The sequence below is a fragment of the Rutidosis leptorrhynchoides genome, chromosome 7 (assembly GCF_046630445.1).
Source record: "Rutidosis leptorrhynchoides isolate AG116_Rl617_1_P2 chromosome 7, CSIRO_AGI_Rlap_v1, whole genome shotgun sequence".
Lineage (NCBI taxonomy): Eukaryota > Viridiplantae > Streptophyta > Magnoliopsida > Asterales > Asteraceae > Rutidosis > Rutidosis leptorrhynchoides.
Window position 1 is genome coordinate 371,571,698 of NC_092339.1, and position 18,303 is coordinate 371,590,000.

The following is an 18,303-nucleotide window of genomic DNA, read 5'->3' on the forward strand; positions in this document are numbered from 1 at the left end:
TTTTGATTAAAGTAAAGCTTGCAAGCAATTAAATTTATTTAGCTATAAATAAAGAGTCACTCAACTTTTTGTTAAATTAATCATAATCATATTTATGCATTAACGGCTTATTTTAGCTTATACTCAACAAGAAAAGACCGAATACAATGGTGGATCTATTATAATATGAATGGAAATATCGTCACCCATAAAAGAACACACAAAATAACTAGGGACCAAATATACATATTGTGAAACTTCCATAGTAAGTTAGACAATTCTTTATTTAAGATTATCTGCTATCTATTTGTATTTGTAAATAAACAAAAAATTATACAAGTTTGTTTTTGTCATCAAATCCAGAATTAGGCCAAAATGGCTTTGACTATGGTAAACAACAACGCCCTTTAGTTTCAAAGCAATGAATGTCATGATACTCTTATTTTTCTTCGGATGTTTCTGGTTCAACAGCCTCTTCAGATGTCACTTCGTCCACTATTTTATCGACAGATTCAGAATTTTTTTTCATTGAGGCCGTTTTTGAGAGATGAGCATAGTTTCCCTTCTCTTTGAACAATTGAGCGAAATGTGGTTTGCAAAATAAGTTTCCATCTAAAGCCGCGTAATTAGATGGTGTTAGTTTACAACCTCCTTGTGCGCATTTAAAGCATTGCTTATGATAAAACTCTCCCTCCACCGTTACCTACAAATAACTTTTCCTTACATTTGATTAGTATCTAATACTAACATAAATTTTCACTTACATTTGATTAGTATCTTATACAGTTATACTAACATAAACGGGTAGACAGAAAAGGTTTAAGATTTTTCTGATGTAATATACAACAACAACAAAATTCAATCCCCACAAAAGCGGGATAAACATATAAGATTTTTCTGATGTAATATGTATCAGGTACTACAAGCCCTTTAGATTGTTATTTACTTATAGATATGGAATCACAAAATAATTAGGGACCATTTGTGCATATTTTTAAACTTTTAGGTTAAAAGATGTCTTTTTATCAAAATCTTTGGAGAGGTAACAAACCTTTTCTAGTGGATATACAGTTTTTTTACAAACTGCACATTTATCTTGAGTTCCAGAAAACATGGAAGAGAGTTTGCTAGCAAGTTTGCTAGGAGTTTTACCCTGCAAAACACAAGTATATTCTTATGATATTTTTTACATTTGTACATTCATACCATATTGTATGTCTAATTGAGTGTAAAAAATTCTAAAGAAAAGGGAAAAGAATAATTTAGCGTACCATTTCATTTGTTTTGTTCGAAGCTGATAAACATAAAACTCGAGTTAGAGAGAAAGAATAAGATATAACACTGACGATAACCAAAATGATTGAATCGTTATATGTTTATGGTCTTGTCGTTCTTTTTACATATTTATGTTTGCTACATAAAAATAATTGCCGTATTCGACAAGATTGAATAGTGTTGTTTTTGTTATACATATAAATAGTTACGAAAAAGGGTAGATGGAGCTCACATGGTATTCTGGAGATGCCTCCCATTTCTTTGAACTTTTGATCAAAATGAGGCTTGCAATAGAGTTGTCCTTCCAACTGAAAGTAGCTACTCATCTAACACATAATATTTGTAAATTTGTAAATCAAATAATAAAAAAATGATATTTGGAATTTAAATTATTGTTTAGAAATTAAATTGTTCCTGTAAACAAATCTATATCTATTTCATATAAAAACGATTGAGATAGAAAGCTAAGTATGAAACTTGAAGTACAAACAAAAGCGAATAGACTATTGATTACTCGTCTAGTTCATAGTGATCTACCTAGATACAATTTTTCCCTCTTCAGGATACATGGAAAGCCATAATAAATTTACTTAGATGTACGCATTCTAAATGAATGGTTATCTTTGAGCTCAGAGGTTACGATCATCTCCTCATTAGGCTATTTTAAAAAAAGTGATACGGAGTATTAGGCTAACCGATAATATCTCGGATAATTTTTGAATTACAACAAAGTTCAACAAATTTTAATAAACGAGCTCTAAGTTGATACAATCTTTTGAATCCTCACTGTTGGGGTGACCTTCACCCCTTTCCCACATCAGTTGGAGAGGCAAAAACAAAGGCCCATATATGTGGCTTGATACCTCTTCCTCACAGGACGCGTTTTAAACCCGTGAGGGCAGTTGAGTCGCTGGTGGCTCGCTGTTCCCAAAGCGGACAATATTCTGTGGTGGTCCTGGCTTCTGTCTCCGTTGCCATCAACTGGTATCAGAGCCGGGGTTACCACACCGATGTTGGGAGGGGGATTGTTGGGGTGACCTTCACCCCTTTCCCACATCGGTTGGAGAGGCAAAAACAAATGACCATATATGTGGCTTGATACCTCTTCCTCACAGGACGCGTTTTAAACCCGTGAGGGCAGTTGAGTCGCTGGTGGCTCGCTGTTCTCAAAGCGGACAATATTCTGTGGTGGTCCTGGCTTCTGTCTCCGTTGCCATCACTCACGACACCACCCTTCCAATTTATCATCGTATATCGAACAACATTTATATCTCACATTTTAAAAAAAAAGCTCTTTGTTAACGTATCCCCCAAGTGACATACGTTAAAGTGCATTTAATGACAGAGGTATAGGTTAGCAAAATCGTTAAAAAAAGTAGAATATCTTGTAAATTGTTTATAGCGAACAAACTGTATGAAAATTATGAAAACGAAACGAAAAACTATAAGAGATTAATTTATACATACCACAAGTTTCCCATTGCATTGGACACATCTAAAGCATATTTTGTGATAAGGGATTCCATCAGCAGAAATCATCTCAACAAAATGAACAGTTTTATCGCATGCCCTGCATTTCTGTATCGTCCCACTAAATGCCATTTCTCGCCTATTATTATTTCCTTGCTTGAATTTTCGTATTTATTTTAAAATTAAAACTAAAATATAGAACAATGTTTAAATGGTTTTCTTCCCAAAAGAAAATGTATGTTAAACAAATGAGATTGTGGTATTGACTGGCCAATATTGTTTTGACATCAAGGGTGGAGCTATATGCATTCTTTGGCAAAATAGGAATCAAGAAATTTGAGAATAATTAGGAAATAAATAAATACTGTAATACATGTATGTAACCCATTGTATTTTCTACTTTTATTAATTTTTTTATAAAGATAGGATATAATAAAAATAAATATTATTAATCTTCATACTAAACATTTTTAGAGATGCAAAACATGATAACTTTTGTAAGATCTTTAGAACACTCCTAACAGTATCCAAACTTATTTACTGAAAGGATGTAAAGAGAAAATGAAAGAAAAACTCATGATCTTACCAATTTAACAGAAAATGTATGGAAAAAAAAAAGAAGAAGAAAAAAAAAAAAATTTAGACATGATAATTCCTTCCACTTCTTTCTCTCTCTCTCCTTAAAATTCTTAGATTCGTTATATCCGAGTTAAAATACACAAGTTAACCAGATGTTTACCCGTTTACACAAAACCACTTCAAAAAGTCTGAAATTTCAATCCTTTTTCAATTTGTTACCTTTTATTCTTACCACAAATCAGGTTAACCAACATGTATAAAAATTGATGTCTACAACTCAAATTCTAACAATAACAAAATATTCATTCAAAGCAAATATGCACTCGCCATTTTGAGTGACAACTAAGTTTTCCTATATGCTTCTTTAGAAGTCTAAACTTCCACATGGTTTGCTTTGTATATTCTTCACACCCACCTTTTGATCATCCTTTTGTCGCTCTTGGTTTACCCCTCGAGTTCTCCCAATCCCCAACTTTGGCAAACCCCGATTCAACCCCTCTAACAAAACACATGCTTTACACCATTTCTGCATGTTTATAACAAACCCAACACTAATTAAACCATGTTGCACATAATGCTGAAATGAAATCAAGTTTGTAGCTTTAGTTCTTAGGTCATCAAGAATTAGAGGAGCCAAAATGAGTTTGGTCAGGTGGATTGAGTAATTCGTCATTAAATGTAAAATTTCCCTAATTTGAGTTGATTTAACCCAGGAACATTTTCAGTACATTCAAATGATTCAATAAAGCACTGAACAAACATACCTGGCTCGAAATGTAGCCGCAACGTTGACAAGTTCCCTGCTCGGGCATTTTTGTAGAGGCTGCAATCCTAAAATCCTCGCCTGATTTTATGATGTCAAGAATGGCTCGGGGTCTGTATTGTTAAACCATTCATGTTAAATAAAATTGACTTAAGTATGTATTTGAAGTCAAATATTACAACTTTTGAGTTACTATATAGAACCCTAAGGTGAATACTACATGTACAAAACCAAGTGTGTGTTTTATTAAAACAAGAATATAGTTCATTCGATATAACTTTTGTAATCATAGCTGATATATTTTCATTGGAAAGTAGACAAATACTGTTTTGGGTCAACAGCCCACTTCAACCAAATACATAAACTACCCCGTCTACCCGTTTGACCTGTTAACCACCAGACCAGACCCGCCCATATTCCCACCTCCATTAGTTATATATGTTGAGGTGTAGGCTTCGGTAGTTTAAGCCCAAGAAAAACGGGCCAGGAGTTTACTTGGTGACCAAGTTAGGGTTTGGCCAACCCTAATTGTTTGGGCCGTTTTTATTGAGGGTCCTAAGTCTATATATAGTCTCTCAATTGTACTTGTAAATCATCACCTCCAAATTAATAATAATACTCTCTAGTTCCAAAGTGGATGTAGGTTTCACATCGAAACCGAACCACTATAATTCTCGTGTCTTTTATTTTCTGTGTTTTATTATCTCAGCTACTATTATTGTGTGCATGTGATTATCCTGATCAGGCAGGTTCAAGCATAACAATTGGTATCTAGAGCTTAGGTTTAATCCTAGCCGATCACAAGCTGCTACTGCTACGTTAAGCAGATTGCAGATCTGCTGCTGCTGCTGCAGATTAAAGGATTACAGGTTCTAATCCTAGCCGACATCTACTTCAGATCTGTTGCTACAGATCAGTTTGTTGTTGCTGTTATTGATCAGATTGCAGATCAGAAAGCCTTTACAATGGCAGAAGAAGGAAGGATTAAAATCGATAAGTTTGATGGGCAAGATTTTGGGTGGTGGAAGATGAAAGTGGAAGACTTGTTATGTCAGAAGGATCTGATAGATGCTTTGAGTGAGAATAAACCAGAAAAATTTAAAGACGATGAATGGAAGACGCTTGACAGGAAAGCCCTAGCTGTTGTCAGGCTCACACTGACAAAAAGTGTTGCCTTTAATATTGTGAATGAAACCACTACACATGGTTTGATGAAGACCTTATCGAATATGTATGAGAAGCCGTCTGCTTCTAACAAGGTGTTTTTGATCAGACAGTTGGTGAACACCAGGTTGAAAGAAGGTGCTTCGGTAACAAATCATATCAATAACTTCAACAATATTATCTCTCGATTATTGTCTGTTGATATCAAGTTTGATGACGAAGTTAAAGCTCTTTTATTATTATCTTCATTACCTGAAAGCTGGTCAGGTTCAGTCACAGCTATCAGTGGATCCACAGAGTCCTCAAAGCTAAAGTTTGAGAGCATTCGTGATTTTATTCTTGGAGAAGATATAAGAAGAAAGAGTTCAGGAGAACCATCAGGAAACTTGCTGAGCACAGAAGAGAGAGGTAGGAGAAAAGGCAGAAGTAACACCACCAGGGGCAGGTCAAAGTCAAGAAGGAGGAGTGTGTCGAGAACGAGGAATGATATTAAATGTTGGAATTGTCAGGAGACTGGACACTTCCGAAACCAGTGCACTAAGCCAGTAACATCATCAAAGCCAAAGGAAGTTAATGTTGCAGTTGCAACAGATGATTATGATAACGTCCTTGTTTGCTGCATTGAGAATACAATTGATGCATGGGTTATGGATTCAGGAGCATCGTTTCATGCTACCCCAAGTCCACATTTGATGAAGAATCTACGAACAGGTAACCTTGGTAAAGTTCGTTTGGCTAATGATCATTGTCTTGACATTACAGGGATTGGAGACTTAGAGCTGAAGACCTCTTTGGGCACTAATTGGACCTTGGAAAATGTCCGAGTTATTCCTGGCCTAAAAAAACTAATCTCTGTTGAACAGCTTGATGATCAAGGATATAGTGTGCTATTTGGTGAAGGTCAGTGGAAAGTAATAAAGGGGAACTTAGTAATAGCCAAGGGTAAGAAGAGAGACACTCTTTATATGGCAGAAGCTTCAGCTAATGAAGTAAATACAGTTTCCAATGATCGAAGCTTAACCAGTCAGTGGCACCAACGTTTAGGTCACATGAGTGACAAAGGAATGAAAATGCTAGTGTCAAATGGTAAAATTCCTGGTCTAAAGAGAGTTAAATCGGACTTTTGCGAGTCATGTGTTCTAGGAAAGAAGAAGGTCACCTTTGCAAAAGCAGGCAGAACTTTAAAGGCTCAGAAGTTGGAGCTAGTACACACGGATGTGTTCGGGCCTACTCCTGTTTCTTCATTGGGAGGAGCACGCTATTATGTTACTTTCATTGACGATTCAACACGCAAGGTATGGGTTTACTTTCTTAAAAATAAATCTGATGTATTTGAAGCTTTTAAGAAATGGAAATTTGCTGTTGAATTATCTTGTGATTTGAAGGTAAAATGCTTGAAGTCGGATAAAGGAGGAGAATACATCAGCACCGAATTCGTTAACTATTGTGCTGATCATGGTATTCGGATGATCAAGACGGTTCCAGGTACTCCACAGCAAAACGGAGTTGCAGAAAGAATGAATCGCACTTTAAATGAGAGAGCACGTAGCATGAGACTTAATTGTGGGCTACCAAAGACTCTATGGGCTGATGCAGTAAGCACTGCCGCTTATTTGATCAACCGTTCTCCATCAACTCCGCTTGATTTCAAAATACCCGAAGAAGAATGGAGAGGTAAAGCAATCAGTTATGAGCATCTAAAAATCTTTGGGTGCAGTGCATATGATATTAATAAAGATGGTGACAAACTTGATGCAAAAGCAAAGAAGTACGTGTTCATTGGTTATGGGGGAGACGACATGGGTTACAGGTTATGGGATAAGAAGGGAAAACATGTTATCAGAAGTAAACATGTCACCTTCAATGAAGCAGAATTGTACAAGGATTTCAACTCAACAACAAAAGAAAAAGAATCAGTTGAATTTGAGGTTGACACAGAGACAACTAGAGAAGATGAAAGGGAAACTCCAGAGGATGAAACTGAAGTTCCAGTGGGAGTTCCTAACAGTGAAAGCTCAGAGTCTGATCACGAGCAGACTTCAGATAGTGAGAGCTCAGAGTCTGATGATGAGCAGACCCCACAGTCCCCACCACAATCTGACCAGTCCAATTGGGTCAGGAGATCTACACGAGTCACAAGACAGGCAGTTAGGTTTAGTCCAACAGTTAACTATCTTCTTTTGACAGAAAATGGGGAACCAGAAAGTTATTTTGAGGCAATGAAGGTGAAAGATTCGTTCCAGTGGGAGCAGGCTATGAAAAGCGAGATGGAATCTTTATTGAAAAATCAAACTTGGAAGTTGACCAAGTTACCACCAGGAAAAAGGGTCTTACAGAATAAATGGGTTTTCAGAGTCAAAGATGAAGGGGATGGTTCTAAACGATACAAAGCAAGATTAGTTGTCAAAGGATTTCAACAAAAGAAAGGAGTCGACTATGCTGAAATCTTTTCTCCAGTAGTGAAGATGACGACTATCAGATTGGTTCTAAGTATGGTTGCAACCGAGAAGTTACACTTAGAACAGTTGGATGTTAAAACAGCCTTCCTGCATGGCGACATTGAAGAAGACATTTACATGTCTCAACCAGAGGGGTTTCGTGTCAAAGGAAAGGAGAGTCTTGTGTGTAATCTAAAGAGAAGCTTGTATGGTTTGAAACAAGCTCCCAGACAGTGGTACTTGAAATTTGATAATTTCATGGAGAAGACAGGATTCGTGAGAAGTTCTACAGATCATTGCTGTTATTTGAAGAAGTTCAAGAGCTCCTATATTATATTGCTTCTTTATGTCGTTGATATGTTAATTGCAGGTTCTGATATGGTTGAAATACGCAATTTGAAGAAGCAATTATCTAGAGAATTTGAAATGAAGGATCTCGGGCCAGCTAAGCAGATTCTCGGTATGAGTATATGCAGGAATAAAGATGGGTCAGTTTCTTTATCTCAAGAAAAGTATATTCTTTTTTTTTTTTTTTTTTTGAAAAAGGGGACGGTACCCCGGAGAATTTTATACCATCAAAAAACGAAAAGTACATGGGGGGATGATTTTTAGTGAACCATCCGAAACACTATTACACTTTCTACCAAACTAGAAAGCATAGAAAATAAAACATTCACCATAATTCATCCCTATACCAATAAAAGACAGAGTCTATACAATCACCAATACCATTTCTATAAGACCTATGACTCATAACCAATTGAAGAACCACCTGCAAGAAATGACATTTTAAATTCAAAACACAATGCATACCTTTATACTTCAAAGTGATCCATATCCTTGGGCATGACTCTAAAGAATCCTGCTCTTGATCTTTCAAATCTTTTATCTCTTTGTCTTTTATTCGCAAGAAAAGTATATTCGCAAGGTTCTTGAAAAGTTCAGAATGAATGGTGAGTCTACAAAGCCAAGAAACACGCCGTTGGGAAGTCATCTAAAGCTTTCTAAACATCAGTCTCCTAAAACTGAAGTAGAAAAAGCAGAAATGGCTAAGGTTCCTTATGCATCCGCAGTGGGTAGTCTAATGTACGCTATGGTGTGTACAAGACCTGATATAGCACATGCAGTTGGGATGGTTAGTCGCTTTATGTCAGCTCCGGGGAAAGAACATTGGGAAGCAGTGAAGTGGGTACTGCGGTATTTAAAGGGTACTCCCAAAGTTGGGTTATGTTTCAAGGGCAGGGATACTACTCTCAGGGGTTATTCTGATGCAGATCTGGGTAGATGCAATAATACCTTCAAGAGCACCACCGGGTATGTATTCACTATAGGAGGAACATCAGTGAGTTGGATGTCTAGGCTTCAAAAGAGCGTGGCTCTATCTACTACTGAAGCAGAATACATGGCCTTGACTGAAGCCAGTAAAGAACTAGTGTGGTTGAAGACATTCATGAAAGAACTGGGCAGCAAACAGACAGAATTTGTCTTATATTGTGATAATGAGAGCGCAATCAAGTTAGCAAAGAATCCAGTCTATCATGCTAAGACGAAGCACATTGGCATGAAGTATCACTTTATCAGAGAACGGATAAGCAAAGGAACATTTAATCTGGAGAGCATTCCAGGTTCAAAGAATCCAGCAGATATGTTCACCAAACCAGTAACGCTGGATAAGTTGAAGCTGTGCATAGCTTCAACTGGCCTTCAGGAACATTGAAGAGAAGGCAGGAACTAGAGAGAGAAGAGATGAGCTGAGTCTTGCATTGCAGAAGTACAAGAGTGCAGATCGATGGTATTCGAAGCCTCCAAGTGGAAGATTGTTGAGGTGTAGGCTTCGGTAGTTTAAGCCCAAGAAAAACGGGCCAGGAGTTTACTTGGTGACCAAGTTAGGGTTTGGCCAACCCTAATTGTTTGAGCCGTTTTTATTGAGGGTCCTAAGTCTATATATAGTCTCTCAATTGTACTTGTAAATCATCACCTCCAAATTAATAATAATACTCTCTAGTTCCAAAGTGGATGTAGGTTTCACATCGAAACCGAACCACTATAATTCTCGTGTCTTTTATTTTCTGTGTTTTATTATCTCAGCTACTATTATTGTGTGCATGTGATTATTCTGATCAGGCAGGTTCAAGCATAACAATATATAGTTTCAAAATCACACAAGATGGCAAATATTATTCAAACCGAAAGTGTTGACTTTTTTCATGCAATTACTACAACAACACAAATCTGTTTTGACTGTTTGCATTAATAAACTGAAAAAGAGAATGCATAATCGAGAAACAACCAACCTTATTCTCTCTAGATCTTTAATGAACTCCCTAGCAAACCCTCGGTAAGCATTTGGTGAATATATACCTGCAAAAATAAAACAAATCAGTTTAAAAAATGATGAAATTATGTACTATATTTGCTTTGTTTTCCAAAAAAAAAAAAAATGTAACAAATCCCATTAGAGAAGTTAAGAAATGGATCAAAAGACCAACCAAAGGGTATAGAACAAACTTACATTCAGTTGAAAAGTAGTCCAGTTTCTTGAAGTACGCATACGTAATGAATAGTTAAGGAACCGCAAAAACAAACTAAAAATGCTTTAAAGTAAATAAGTAAAAATAAAACACTACACAAGATTTAGAGGATATATAACAATTTCCTTCTCATATGTGTATTTAAATGGCTTGCATCTAGGAATAGGTCCATCTTCACCGGTAATTATTGATGTGCATCTGCTTAATCTATCATTTTAATTACAAGTAATTAATCACATGGAGATATAATTAAATTACAGATAAAACAAAATAATCAAAATCTGGAATAGGTTACCTAGCAATGTCACCTCGCAAAATATTCAAGAGAACCGTTTCAGCGATATCATCAGCATTATGCCCGGTAGCTAGTTTGTCCACTTTTAGCAACGCAGCACCACGATCAAGGGCCTGAAGAAAAGCAAAACTGGTAATATGGGCGGGTTGGAAATGGACTGAGTGACAGATCAAAATGGAAACTTTTTTTGTTAGGCAAGTTGGGTTGACCCATTACACTGATTGTCTATGCTAATATTTTTAATGTTTCTCACATATAAATATCACATTACATCGATAAAAGCCGGTTAAAGGTACAGTATCGACCCATTTAAAGTTCAACAAGTTAGACTTGTCTCCTCAAGAAAGGGTGCCTAGCTAATAATGCATAATATATGAATATATCTCAGTACACTGTCGTACAAATTGCTGACCTGGCGACGAAAAACACCACAAAATGTGCAATTATTCTTAAGACCGATCATCTTCACAATCTCATCCATAGTCCATCCATATAGATCCTTATATGAAACGACTTTGAGTGGCAGTCCGTACTGTAAATCAAAGATTTACGCACAATTATAAGTGTTGCAAATTGTAAATTCAAACCATACAGCCACTAAATGAACAGATTTTTGTTTTATCAGAATGTTTCAATTAAGCTTATCAGTTCAGACTCTCTTTTATATGCATAGACTGAAATAAATAACCATAGGCTGATTTGAAAATAGAGTTGCCATTTTTTTCTACCTGAACTTCATTTCTTTTAACGGTTTCGAGTGAGTCATCTCTATATCCTGTAATCCCTTCATCAACTGATAACAGGAAAAGATCTAGGCCATAGTTATATCGCTGGTTTAATTCTGACATTACATACGCTAGAACCGTTGAATCTGCATACATATCCAAAAATCAACTAAATATCTCCAGTGTAACCAAACGAAACATTTTTGACTAATATATACATTTTGCAGTTAGAAACAAAAAACAACCTTTTCCACCCGAAGCTCCTATAGCAATACGCTCCCCTGGCTTGAAAAGATTGTTGTCCACAATTACCTTATGTATCTCTTCCTCAAATACCACATAGAAACATTCCCTGCATATCTTGATACCCAACAGTTATGTTAGCTATTTGAAAGAGATTATAATAAAAAATTAGCAGGTATCAAATTGAAAATGCAAATATTTAAGTGCATATTCCATCTGATATGCAGAGAAAGCAGTTTTCAAAAACATGTTCGTCATGGCTAATTTATGTAATTGAATCAATTGAAACTGAAGAATTAGTGGTCAATTGATGTAATCTATACAAATAGGTAACCTAATTTGTAGCAGATGAGAAAAAAATAAGAAATTGATGAGTAGGATACAATAATTATCAATGGATGAATAATTTTTACACAGGTATGAAAGTATCAATGTTAGAGTGAACAAAGATGTAAATACAATGAGGATACTGTATCACAAAAGTATACATATATGGATGTATGAATGAATTAAAAAAAAAAATTAAATGAAAGAATTAGGGTTTTACTTGCTCAAGGGTTTTAGGTCGTTTGAGAGCAGGTCTTCGTAGGTTGCAGATGCAGCACATACGGCTTTTCGTCTTCTGACCACCTTCCATTAATTTTGTAATTACAGAGATATATGAAGAAGTAGGTTTGTTTATTTCAATGGTGAAGGTGAAGGTGAAGGTGAAGGCTGCCTGGTGTTGTGTTCACGTTTTCAGGGATATATATAAGAGGGTATTTTGGTCATTTGAAGGATCCATAATGCAAGTATAGAAGACTAAAAACAATTTTAGCTCGACCTAGACTCGGGCTAAACACGTTTCAAGAACAGCTAATTTCAGGGATATTTTTTTATATATAAAAAATAGTAGTCCTGTATATTTTATTATTATAGCAATAAAAAGTTCAAGTCGAGCTGGTTTAAGTTCGACTTGAATGGAGTTTTTAGCAAGTCCACTTCGAATGGCTAATAAATTGTTTGGCTCAAAGACACTGCTAATAATGGTTATTTATGATTTTTTAGAACCAAAAAATTTTGAAAATTAAAGATCTTTTTTATCATATTGCTATTGTTAATTAGATATAAATTTTATTAAATTTGAGCTTTTATTCAATGATTTTTTAAGTAATATTATGTATTTGCGTTGAAAAAATTACGCCGTTTGTACCTGTGGTTTGTGCACATTTGATAATGACGTGCATGTTGAGGAGAGAGTGGTGATGTGGTTAATTTGGTGATCTCTCTAGTTAAGGATATACCTTCGGATGGTGTTGATGTAGCTTCGATTAGTGGTGTGGCTAATGCCTCATTTAGGATTAAGAGCACTGGGAGTGGTGACTGAAGTCACTTGGTATGTCAGACGTGACTTGATGAGTCAGAAAAAGTGGGGAGTTGTGACCTATGTCAGTTAGTGTGTTAGTTAGTGTGTTAAAATAATATTTTATTATATTTAATAAATTATCCCTTTGGGAAAAAAAAAAAAAAAAAAAAAAAAGTGGGTAACATCTGTCACGTACGTGACTGACCGAAGTGAGACGGATGTGTGAGACGGACTTGGGGAGTGGCAATTTAACTGACAGTGTGTGGGACGGAGGGGGGACGGAGGTCCACTCCGGGAGCTCTAAGAAACAAGTAGAAGCAGAGAAATCTGTGCGTTTGTAATCCTGATATTGCTAAAAACGTACACATTTCTAGTCACAATATAGGTCCGAAATAATAAGTTTTTAATTTTAATTGTTTCATTTTCAAGTTGTAATTGTATAAATAATTCGAGAATGTAAACAGAGCTTCGAGATGAAAATTATATCAAGAAATCAGTTAAAGACGAAGATGTACAAGTCAACAAAGGCAAAGTACAAGAGATCAGAGTCATTCACCAAACAAGTTGTAACGATTCTGCATGTTTGCATAACAATAACAATAACAATAACAATAACAATAATTGGGTCAAGCAAAATGATTGAGGAGTAATATTATCAAGTAGCAGACCAAGTTCGATAATGGCTGAAATATTACGGAATAATAATTAAGAGATGGAGTATACGCTAACTCTTAAGACATACCACACGACATTACACACACACACACACGGCAAACACAACACACACACACACACTAAACACACTCACAAAGAGACACTCCACCATATATATATTTTCTATATAATACTCCGTAAATGAGAGGACAAAAGGATAGAGGTAGTAGGGCTTTTGGTCAACAAAAGAGAGTTTACTCTGACACACATCTACAGGATGGTAAAATGACCCGTACCTGATGGGGAAACTCAAAATCCATTATATTTGGATTGGGTCTGACCCGAGTCCGTCGGGTCATGGTTCGGGTATGGGGATGGTTACAAAAAGTTTTCGGGTTCGGGTGTGGTTCGGGTATGGTTTTGGATACAAACTCGTTTACCCGACCCGTATACCCGACCCGCATACCCGTTTATCCGGTCCGAGGAATATTAATAATAAAAAAAATTTATGTATAATTTTAGTATTAGTATTATATTGTTAATGTATAAAAGATTTCTCTTATTTGTTTTGAAAATGAGTATAATTTTATTCAATATAATCATATACAACATGTTTCCAAGATGTGATATTTTATATTTTTTGTGTATTTGCGTATTTTAGAAATTTTTAAATTAACTTTTTGTATGTGATATTTTATAATACTTTAAACATTAAATAGTTAAGTTATTTTTGGATATTTTGATTTGGTAATTTATTGAAACATAGACACAGAATAACTAATCGGGTATACCCGTTTACCCTTGGGGAAACCCGAAATCCGATAGTATGTAAGTAAATGGGGACCCGGCAGGTTTCGGGCCAGGTTTGGGGCGGGGTTTCTTAATCGGGTTCGGGTCCGGGATTACCTAAACCCGGCCCAAACCCGACCCGATGCCATCCCTACATCCATATATGACTCCGTCCGTTTTTATTCTTTATTTTAAAATACAAGTGTTAAGTAGTCGACTTTGCACTGTATCAATATTATTACGGGTGTTTCTAATTCAAGTTTCAATCGTTTGATGATAATGAAAGTGAAAATGTTTGTAAGTTGTTTCTATTTTATTACTCATATGCCCCATAGCTAAATTTATACTATGCTCATCTAGCTCAAATAATCGTAATGTTTGATTAAAAATAACAGTTTGGGTTAATGAATTTATACTTTTATTTAATGTTTAGGCAAAAGAACAATTCTTGTTGAAACTGTTAGTTTAACTTAATTGATAGTGTGATTGTCTAATAGAGTGATAACTCATTAGAGTCTGTTACACTTATTTTCAAACATCTAAACTATTTATTCATTAGGTGATTGTAATTGTCCCATTTAGTGATATGTATAGGGAGCCTGTTACAATCATTTTAAATGAATATTTGGTTTGGGTAATTGAGCATTCATCTAGATCAATGAAATGAATTAAGTTATACTAATAGTTAAGATAGGGTGGATTATGTACGATGACAACTTGCATAATTGTTGACAAAAGTAAAAACCGCGTCACAGTTTAAATCATTATTTAGTAGAAATATTTAATTATAGTCGTTAGGACCCTGACGACAAGGACACTTGTGTTGGGTAGTTTTGACTATATATCTATGCTAGAGAACTCTAGGTGGAGTCATTAAATATTTCTGGTATAAAGGAAATTAACCCATAATTTATAAAGAAAATCATCAAACATTACGTATTAAAATGACTAGATGAACATAGTCCATTTTTATTATATTTATATCTCTTTTGCATCATTATTGTATTTATTTACTAGTTTAATATCTAAAAAAATCAATCGACAAACTAGTCATTAAACGGTAAATCCCCATTTTAGTAGTAATAATAATAATAATAGTATATAATCTATAATCTATATATCTTAAAACTATTTAAAAAAAAAGCCTAAAAATATCAAGTCATGTGGAACGAACTCCGAATTTACCCTAGCTACATTATCATATGATTAGGTACACTTGCCTTGCCTATTGTGTTGTAGTAAAATTTAGGTATATTCCGTCCGTAATTATTTAAAACTTGTAGTCAATTTATATACCCCTACGATCACATCAAATCCGATGAAGATGTTTGGGATTTTGGTGAAGCTTTAAACATTCTTTTCAACGAGCCTAAGGATCTAGAATTGGTCAAGAAGAATACAGTGAAAACGATTGTAGATGAAGGCGTGTTTGAGAGTCGGGAGGGTAAAGATTTTGTTAAATGGGGTTTGCAACGTCCTTCTTTGGTTACTTTAAATGTAAGTTGTTTGAATGATGTACTATTGTATGCGTATAAATCGCGAAGTGGGAAAAATGTTATCGCTGAAAAGTCAGACGGGAAAGTCTCTTGGCCAGATCGTAGAAATCATAATGATTTGCCCAAGGCCGCTTAATTGGGATTGGGTTGGTTTTTATTTGGTATGCGTCATTGTTTAGATGTTTGAATTTTTGTTGTTTGATTTTGTTTCCTTTTCATGTATTGTATGGAGTTGGCGTTTAGCTCGAATTTGATTCTGGTTAGTTAGTTTATAGTTAGTTTTTAGCTTACTTTAAATCACACGAGCTTCACCCTTTTGTGACTTTTTGTTTCAATTTTTTAGGTTCCTTCATTTTTCGATAAAAGTCCTAGATTTTATAATAATAGTTATTTTAAGCAAAAAAAAAAACTAACATTCATGTATAATTGAAAATTTATTACTCCGTAGTAGAATTAATGCATTTGGTGTTATAAATAGAAATATCGAGTGTTGTAAAATACGAGTTTTTAACCAAACCCATGTGTTCTACAAACATAATTCCCAACTTAACGTGTTTGTAAATATATTTGCTAAACTAATGTATTTTACTCCACTACAATAACAAAGATGTTGAATTGTGTATTATTTCAACGCTACACATCTCGTCTCTATACTCACCCCAGTTTCCTACGGAGTACCTTACTTTTTTTTATTCATCAATTTTTACCTTTTTGAACAAACAATAGTATGATCAGAATAATCACACAAAACAAAAATCAAACACTTGAATTATACCTAAAACTTTTACAGATTGAATCTCACAAGAAACTGAATAAAGAATGAATACAGATAATCGAATGGCTGGAACCCTAATTTTCCAGGTTTATATACACACCAACTATGACTAAATGACAAAGAGACCCTTGGACTATAAAACTTATAAACTATGACACTCTTGGTCCCTGTACATGTGTATATGCAGTGATATGGATACTTAATTCCAACTATGTCCCATCTGTGTATGGATTAACCTGAACCCCACACCAGGTGTGTTATCCAAGATTAACCCATACATGACCCACAAAGGAATTAAGCCTTCAACCTTGATAGCAACACAGAAATGCAGTAGCATGATCAACAGCATCCAATGCAATAGTGAACAGCTTCAACCTGCTAATCTCAACCAAAAAATTATAAGCTAACACACAAAGCTGAATAATAAGATTGTTAGTTTAACACTTTTTAATTAATTTTGCTTTATTTCAATTTTTTAAATAATCATGCAGGTAACAAGATCTTCAGAAATGAAATTTCATTGTTTTGTCTTTTTTATTAGTAATAAAATAATAATAGATAATAGATAGATTAATATTATTTTCATATCTAACCACATTTCAGCGAAATCGTTCTTATAAAAATAAATATATATAAAAAGATTAAATTAATTCACTAAATGGGCATATCAAAAGATAACATGGTTGTTAATTATCTTTGAAATTGTAAGTTCGAGTCTTGTCGTGAAATTTTTAATGGGTGTATGAACTTGGCATTCTAAAAAAGTTTTCTTAATATACAAATATCAAAATCAAGTAACATCACGTGAACCTTTTGTATTTTCGCCGGTTCGAAGGTTTCTCATTGTTAAAATCTATAGTCACGTTGAGTTCCCAGTATATGAACTTTCATCATGTTAGTGATCTTGTTTGTTTAGATTGTTGTTAGCTAGAGCTCATTTGTTTTGTTTATTTTTTAAAGTGATTGTACATATTGATTTTTGAATTTATTAATGTTATTATATTTTTTCACAAATAAATAAATAAAGAAATTATTTTGTTCAAAATTAACTTATTTAATTACATTTAAATGTTAGTTTTGTTCGTGCAGCTGATTCCCAAATATTTTCGTGTATACACATAAAATTAGATACAACTGCGTGATTATAAAACTGGCATGCTATAGAAAACATAAATTACGTTAGTGTTGTAAATATATTTAAAGGGACACTGATTCGGGAATTATCTTTGTATAACACATGAGATTGGTCAAAAACTCATAAAATACTCATTGATAGGGTTTACTCATTGAGGATGCAAAGCAAAAAAAGTTTAAGAGTTTAGATTCGTTAACATCTGAGTTTGAATTTAACTTAAAAAAGATTAATTTTTAATCATTTTAAGCGTCAATTAGCATTTTTATTCGACTCGTCCAAAAAAAAAATCTAAGAAGCTTTGCTTGTTGATGGTTGAAACTACAATTACAAATCATACATTATGTTGGTCCCTTGATTAACAACGGGAATATTGTAGAGGAAGGTGAATACAATTCTTTTTAATTATCTTAAGTAATATAGCAGTTTAGTATTCAAGTATGCAATTTAAATAAGAGTCAAGGATAATTTTCAACGATTATTCTTTATTGATATAAATCACAAAGAATCACAACTGTTCTTGGCAGAATAACAATTGGTTGATTACTGATTACACCTAAGTTATAGCTAGAGAGGATATCTTAAGCTATTACACGTTTGGACTCTGTTTAAATAAACTCACACCACTAAATATTACAATAGTGAATACT

The 18,303-nt window shown here is 34.5% G+C and overlaps 2 protein-coding genes across 2 annotated transcripts; both read right to left on the bottom strand.

The window, feature by feature from the left end:
* Positions 1-364: 364 nt before the first annotated feature.
* Positions 365-2,856, bottom strand: LOC139857226 (LIM domain-containing protein WLIM2b-like). The gene is made up of 5 exons (XM_071845964.1): positions 2,722-2,856; positions 1,487-1,580; positions 1,251-1,273; positions 1,031-1,132; positions 365-682 (listed from the first exon to the last, which is right to left on the bottom strand). Exons 1-5 carry the CDS (start codon positions 2,854-2,856, stop codon positions 419-421), a joined length of 618 nt encoding a protein of 205 aa, XP_071702065.1. The 3' UTR covers positions 365-418.
* Positions 2,857-3,667: 811 nt separating this feature from the next.
* On the bottom strand, positions 3,668-12,170 carry LOC139858266 (cytoplasmic tRNA 2-thiolation protein 1). Its single transcript, XM_071847131.1, has 10 exons — positions 12,010-12,170; positions 11,465-11,579; positions 11,223-11,365; positions 10,907-11,026; positions 10,495-10,607; positions 10,314-10,406; positions 10,181-10,221; positions 9,963-10,029; positions 4,068-4,179; positions 3,668-3,829 (listed from the first exon to the last, which is right to left on the bottom strand). The coding sequence occupies exons 1-10, from the start codon at positions 12,097-12,099 to the stop codon at positions 3,668-3,670; spliced, it is 1,056 nt and encodes a 351-aa protein (XP_071703232.1). The 5' UTR covers positions 12,100-12,170.
* Positions 12,171-18,303: the final 6,133 nt, after the last annotated feature.

Excerpts from the sequence above, each read along its gene's own strand:
- LOC139857226 (XM_071845964.1), bottom strand. The coding sequence starts at position 2,856 with ATGGCATTTAGTGGGACGATACAGAAATGCAGGGCATGCGATAAAACT. Across the intron at positions 1,133-1,250 it reads CGAACAAAACAAATGAAATG|GGTAAAACTCCTAGCAAACT; the intron begins GTACGCTAAATT and ends TGTGTTTTGCAG. Across the intron at positions 683-1,030 it reads CTGTATATCCACTAGAAAAG|GTAACGGTGGAGGGAGAGTT; the intron begins GTTTGTTACCTC and ends AGTTATTTGTAG.
- LOC139858266 (XM_071847131.1), bottom strand. The coding sequence starts at position 12,099 with ATGGAAGGTGGTCAGAAGACGAAAAGCCGTATGTGCTGCATCTGCAAC. Across the intron at positions 11,027-11,222 it reads TTAAAAGAAATGAAGTTCAG|TACGGACTGCCACTCAAAGT; the intron begins GTAGAAAAAAAT and ends TTTGATTTACAG. Across the intron at positions 4,180-9,962 it reads AAAGATCTAGAGAGAATAAG|ACCCCGAGCCATTCTTGACA; the intron begins GTTGGTTGTTTC and ends TTAACAATACAG.